Source organism: Gymnoscopelus braueri (assembly GCF_963280865.1).
Source record: "Gymnoscopelus braueri genome assembly, chromosome: 1".
Lineage (NCBI taxonomy): Eukaryota > Metazoa > Chordata > Actinopteri > Myctophiformes > Myctophidae > Gymnoscopelus > Gymnoscopelus braueri.
In genome coordinates, this window is record NC_137603.1 from 36,063,983 (window position 1) to 36,071,275 (window position 7,293).

A 7,293-nucleotide genomic window follows, 5' to 3' on the forward strand; every position below is an offset into this window, starting at 1 on the left:
AGAGAATGTTCTCAACTACGACGAGGAGGGAGGAGGAGAGGAGGACCAGGTACACACACACACACACACACACACACACACACACACACACACACACACACACACACACACACACACAGGTACTCACATGCACATCCCCAAAATCTGAAAACAATAGCCTGTATAAAAAAGAAGTCAAACATTCAATTCATACAGGACTTTTACTAAGTGTTCTTATACAATTCGCATGCCATTTTGTGTCAAACTGTGTTTGTGTGTCTGTACACACACACACACACACACACACACACACACACACACACACACACACACACACACACACACACACACACACACACACACACACACAGTCATTATCCCTCCCAATAATGTCATGCTGTAATATACCACTAATATATGCAGTAGCATGAGATTCTCAAGTGCTTCCTGATCGTCTTTTTCAATCAACATGTAATCTGTTTTTTTTTCCAGGGCAGCCTAAGAGCTCATTTATGTAATTTTCCACTTTTCCATAATTTTTTGTTTTCTTTACTGTCTCCGCCAGTGTGGACGGCCAAAGGCTGTAGACTTTGTTCTCGCTCGTGTGCGTCCAGCCTTAGAGCGTTAGACCATGTTTTTCCTGGATTCCTTGGATCATGACGCAACTCCCCATATAGGCCACGCTCATTTCTGCCTGACAAGATTTAGATTCTTCAAAGTTTGCGGGAGGGGGCCGATTTACCACAAAATGCCACATATCAGCTTCCGATTGTCGTGAAACTTTGCACACACATTCCAAGTAGGCCAAGAAAGAACCTGCATCCGATTTTTCTAATTGGCCTCATGGTGACGTTATAACAGCCCACTTCAAGTTTTGGCTTTTAACTCTTAAACTGTAGGTTGTACTATAAAAATATATTTTTTCCATGCCCCGGCCATTTTGCCAGACTAGAATTTCAGACTAGAAAATGTGTTTTTCTTCAAAACACACTATTTGCTACTGCTCCTAAAGATTTTGTCCAAAACACAAATCGGTACACATTATCTCTGGGGTGATCAAGATGTATCAGTCAGATTTCTTCAGATTAAATTCCAATTGGCCATGACTGCCTTTCGCTTTTCTAGTTTTTATCATTAAGTTTGTCTCTGCTGCTGTGGCTGTGGTTAGAGCTTCAGTCTCAGCAGAATTAGATTTGTGCTGTTGAAGCGATTGGCTTGGTTATATGAGGGAGTTAAAGACAACAAAAAAATGATGCTCTCAAACCCTGCTGTGCCATTGAAAACGATTTCCCCCAAAAGAAAATTGCACTCCAAATTGCATAATGCACAACACCCACCGACACACACACACCAACACCGACACACACACACACACACACACACACACACACACACACACACACACACACACACACACACACACACACACACACACACACACACACACACACACACACAATGATTTGGACTAGTTCACTTAGACAGTAAAAGGAGACGGAGTGGAAAATTAAACGGGAGGAACGTTGCAACCAAGTTTAATGGTGAAAGCTGATCTGCTCCCACTATTACTCTATCACTTTACCTTTCTCTCTCCCTTTCTCTTGCTTCCTTTGTGCCTTGCAACCCCCATCCTAGAAATTGTATGTCTCCTTTTAGAGATTGTGTCTCTCCATTTAGGGATTGTGCTATCAGTTAATTGTAGGGGTGTGCCGATACACTAATTTCACGAAACGATACGATACGATATTGGGCTCACAACGTCGATACGATTTCGATACGATACGCACTTTTTTATTATAAAAATATATGGGGGAGAAAAAAAGCAAATGCAAACAAATAATTCTGTTTTTGCATTATTCAGACATGCAAACTTGTAGCTTTTCAGCTACAATAGCCGTTTTGAATCCAAATAGGGCAATAGTGTGACACCTGACCCGAAAAAACAACAACATGTTGTCACCCTTTTCACCTCGGGGCTGTTTGCATGCCTGATTATTATTATTGTAAAAAAATATATATATATATTTTTCCCCCCCAAAACGATACATATCGTCACGAAAACGTATCGCGATATATCGCGGGACGGAGGATATATCGGCACACCCCTAGTTAATTGTGTGTGTGTGTGTGTGTGTGTGTGTGTGTGTGTGTGTGTGTGTGTGTGTGTGCGTGTGCGTGCGTGTGTGCGTGTGCGCGTGTGTGCAGAACGCCTACGATATGGCCGAGCTGCAGAAGTCTCTCCAGCCCAGTCCGGCCCAGTCGGTCCAGTACTGCCGTTCCCGGGCCCTTCATCACGCTCCCCCTCCTCCTCTTCCTCCCCACCATCACCAACACCACCACCACCACCACCACCACCTCCTCCACCAAGCCCACCCCGCCGCCCAGCACCAAGCCCAGCCGCAGGATCCCCTCAGCCGGACGACCAGCTCCACCGCCTCCCTACCTCCTTCCGCCTCCTCTTCCACCACTGCCTCCTCCTCCTCCGCCGCCACCAGCCTTCGCCGGGACGTGCCCCCCGCCCGGCTCCCGGCCCAGGGTCAGTCGCGCCCGCCGCAGCTGGCCCGCCGCTCCCTGTCCTTCTCCAGTCAGGACCTGGCCCGCTACCTGTGCGAGATCATCCGCGACGCCGACACGCATCCCGACACGGGGCCCTTTGACTCTCTGCAGGTCTTCTCCACCGAGGGAGGGGGCTCGCCCGCCGGCTCCCTCAGCTCCTTCGGCTCGGCGGGGCTGGAGGGGGGAAGTGGCAGCGAAGCGGGAGGAGGAGGAGGCGGAGGGGGGGAGGGCAGGAGAGAGGAGACCCTCGGGGACTGGGGCCCGCGCTTTGAGAAGCTGCGGGCGCTGTATGAGAGAGCCGAGGCCAGCCATCTCTGAGCCTTTGAAACACAGTCACACACTCGCACACTCTCACGCACACGCACACACACACACACACACACACACACACTTACACACATACACACACACACACACACGCACGCGCGCGCGCACACACACACACACACACACACACACACACACACACACACGACGAATCATTTGATCACTTGCACAGAGAAAGAGAGAGAGACTGAAAGAGAGAGGAGCCTGTTATGTAGACAAACCTGCCCAATGAAATGTAGGAACTTAACAGTGAGAGTGGCGGGGGAGCTTTGGGAGATAAACTAGGACATCTTAAAGGAAGAAAGTTGAAGAGAAAACAAGAGTGAGAGTTAGAGAGAGAGAGAGAGAGAGAGAGAGAGAGAGAGAGAGAGAGACGGAAGGACATCAAGCTCTCCATTGCTGCCTGGGGGTGGAGCCTCACCCCAAGCCACTTGGCTCAGTGTTCAACATGGCTGAGCTGTATTTACAAGCTGATGTGTCCCGTCAATCAATATCACACGGCCTAACAGGCAGATGAAGGCAGCCCTTAAACTTCAGCTGCCATCTCCCACGGGAAGAAACCTGCCGTGCTGTGGCTACCTCGAGCATCAGTGACAATATTATCACGGGAACGGACATCAAACCTGTCATTCAAGGAAGGGAGCGGTTTGCAGAGACTCCCTGCCTGGGACACTCTAAATCATGGAGATAACAAGCTTCACTGTCAACAAATCAGTCACTGGACAGGACTCCCCACACACACACACACACACACACACACACACACACACACACACACACACACACACACACACACACACACACACACACACACACACACACACACACACACACACACACACACACACACACACACACACACACACACCCCCTACCTGTTTGGAAAGGAGCACCACACGGACAACATGCATAAAGCTTCGGTTAAGCTGGTGATTCACCTGTACCAGTCCAAGCCATCTGAGCGTCAGTTCTACCCAGTTGGCACAGATTCCAGTTTCAGCAGTTGTAAATAAACACAACAAGGACTCAAATTAATTCTGTATTGTGAGGGAACATGACAGCAGAGGAGCCTATCATTTTTGCGTAGCCCGCACAAGGCGGCGAGCTGAGTCTTGATATCGTTGCTGTCTTGCAGAAACCTCCTATCTCCATATTCTAACTTTTTGTGGGTTTTTTTTGTAAATCAACGCCCTACTTGATCATACTACAACGTCACACCAAAGTATGAAAAGTATCAGATCTGCAAGCTCGAAACGCGGCATGACGCGACGCCTTTTGAGCTTGTAGATCTGGTACTTTTGCTATTTTTCAATTCGAATATTTGGTAGTATTTAATAGTTTTGGACATATGAGGTTTCCACCCGACAGAGACGATATACTATAATGGACATATCCCTTCGCTCTGTTTGGCTGTACACAGCTTTGTTCAGTGTTTTTCCAAGTAAAAAAAAGTGCTTTGACTGTCACTGGGATCTGGGGGGTTATGTTTTGGGTTTTGTTTTTGGTTCTTTTTCTGTAATGTGCCTGCAGGGTGCAGTGATTCTGTATCGGTTGGGTGTTTCAAGTTTCAACGCTCCACGGGTTGTAACACATTGAGCTTTCTGCATTTCATCCTCATCTCTATTTGATTTCCCATTCTCATACTCTCCTTTAGCCGTGCGCTCCTCCGCACCCTGGGGAAGGCAGGGCACACAGTAAAATTCAAACAGTTTTGTCACAAAGGAATAGGAGCGGACGCACGGACGGTACGAGGGAAAGATTCTCTCTCCGTTGCTCTGTTTCTTGAGCCCCTCCTCAGGCATACCAAACATAGAGAATGCAAAAGACTACTTTAAAATGACGACTGCTTGGTGGAATACAAACTATGACAAATGAGCTTTCCAAGGTGACTACTCAATAAATAGGAAGAGAAAGCAAGGCACTGCCTTGCAGGAAACAAATAAATGTTTTATTTTATTTAAGAGAGAAATCATGACATTTTCTTGGCCAAACCAAGGTGATGGCTATGGATTTATAAAAATATAAATGGAAAATGTAAATATGTATTAATTCTGATATTTTCATATACTAGAAATACCCAGACTGAGGTGTTCGCTCACTTCTTTGCAGCAGAGTTTTGGAGGAAGCTTATTTTCCCACTCAGCTTTGCTAAATCTGTTTGCTGGGAAAGATTTGACCAAAATAATGATGATAATAATAATAATAATAATAATGTTAATAATAATAATACTACACATGTCCGATGAGAGAAATTATTGCAGGGAGATATAGAGAATAAGAGAGAAAGAGAGAGAAACCCATGCCTGGCTCCTGTTAAATGTGGCACCGGTACAAGGAGTTGAGCATCTCCGCAGGGAATCCTGGGGAAGGGGAGAGAGAAGTTTTCCGGGGAAACGGTTTGTTGCACAGCAAACGACATCAATAGAAAGTCGTTCAATTCCCCCCACATAGCTGGCAGATCGGAGCTTGTCGACGGAGGTGAGTTAAAGGGTAGGAGGGTGTGAAAACACATCAGGCCACTAATAGAAGCTGATGGCTTGCTATCATACTGGGAAGCCAAAGTGTCCGGGGTACTTTCAGTAAGTTGACGGAGAAGTCAGTTCCCTGATAGCAGCTTTTCAGAAACATGCTAATTTCCTGAGAAGCTGAAGCTGCAGCTTTTGAGAAGTAGAACATTTAGCGGTGGGGGTGAGGGTACAATTTCATATAGAACGCTGCCTGGAAGTAACAAACACACAATAGGGGTCTTCTGGAGGGAGCTGCTGATTCATTTTGTATTCCTCTGTATAGAGCAGTGGTTTTCAACTCAGGCCGTGACCCCCAAAATAATCATATTTGAACTGGGGACCCCCCACCCTGATAAGCACTTGGAATGTAGGAGTTGAGGCATTCAATTTTGTTTAACTCGGTTCCACAGATAAATATTGTGAAAATAGCAGATCTACAAGCTCACAAGGCCTCGCAAATGCGAGGGGTACCGACCCACAGGTTGAGAACCACTGGTATAGAGGGTCTAAGGACAGAACCTAATTTCTGATTTATACTTGTTTCCACGTCGTGTCGTGCACCGAAAATAGCAGATCTACAATCTATGAGCTTGTAGATCTGCTATTTTCGAATAAAACACCCTAAAACAGTGCAGGGATATGCAAATGAGCCAGGATCAGAATAATGAAGTCTTTGTATGGACTGTGGGAGAGGGTGAGACACTTGTGGACACCATTCATTTGTTCCATGAAACAGCTTCTTAAATGTTGTGTTATGGGTGCAGACATGTTGTGATAAAATGTTATGTTTTTACCTGATTTGTAAATACAAAAATGGATTATTGATTTTTCTTTTCATACGTTTTTCTTGTCAACAAAAGCACTATGGATCAAAAATGTGCAACTTCTCTAAAAGAAAAATGTGAACATATATTTTGTATCATCATGATGAGCTTTGGACAGTTTATTGGTGTTTTGTATTTGCTTCTATCTTTTTCCCTCAATAAATTCATTTATTTGCACCAGTGATTACATTCAATCATGACTGAATTGGAATAAATGAAAGATGGAACCAAAGACAGAGAACAAAGGGCAGCATCAACAATATAGATGTGTCAGTTGGATGAGCCAGAGAGACCAAAACAAAAAACTTTGTTGAATAGGAAAACTTCATAATACAGGCAACAAGCACCAAAGACAGCTGATGAAAATACTAATAATTACACACTATAAGTCTCAAAAAGCTAATTTAAGCCAGGGTTCAGTCAGGAACACTTACGTCATAATAGATTTAACCATTTATTGCAACAAATGGAACACAGTTAAACTTGGCGTTAATGGCTCTGCTCTTTAAGATGTTCCCTAAGAAGCATGTTAAGCAAAATCAGGGAACACTATGCAAAACCCCCACAGGTGTACAAGAGTGGGCCCATAGCGAGACATTTAATCAGATTAACTTGAGTCATGCAAACTTGAATGCAGTTTAACATTTCAGTAAGGCAAGACTCTCTGAACTATAAGGTGGAGGCTGGGGTGGTGGAGGCAAGCTTTACCAGCAGAAGCAGCAGCAGCAGCAGTGTGTAGCAGCAACTAACCACCTTGTTGAGGGAATGAGGTGTGATTGGTGTGTAGAAAAGCGTGGCTGATTGAAAGCAATCAGCTGACTGACAGCTGATTACAGCTGAGGCATATATGACTCCCGTCATGCTCTGCATGAACTAACACGATGCTTCATTTATCCCAATAACTTCCCCAAATGTACAGAGCTGTAATGTTCATAATATAATAACAGCTCATATTGTTGAGAAAAGTGTTACATTGTAAAAATCAGTTTCAGTATCATGGTCAGTATCCTGTCAGTATCATGGTCAGTATCATGGGTCAGTATCATGGTCAGTATCATGTCAGTATCATGGTCAGTATCATGGTCAGTATCATGTCAGTA

The 7,293-nt window shown here is 45.0% G+C and overlaps 1 protein-coding gene across 1 annotated transcript in view; it reads left to right on the forward strand.

Annotated features, from left to right (window-relative positions):
- LOC308088536 (neural-cadherin) overlaps positions 1 to 2,853 on the forward strand; it is a gene marked incomplete at both ends in the record, with an annotated part of 375,895 nt that extends 373,042 nt beyond the window's left edge. The window contains 2 exons of the mRNA XM_080433011.1: positions 1 to 49; positions 2,185 to 2,853. The exon at positions 1 to 49 is cut by the window's left edge and continues 106 nt beyond it. Coding sequence (XP_080289137.1) covers positions 1 to 49; positions 2,185 to 2,853 — 718 coding nt within the window. The remainder of the gene's footprint in view (positions 50 to 2,184) is intronic.
- Positions 2,854 to 7,293: the final 4,440 nt, after the last annotated feature.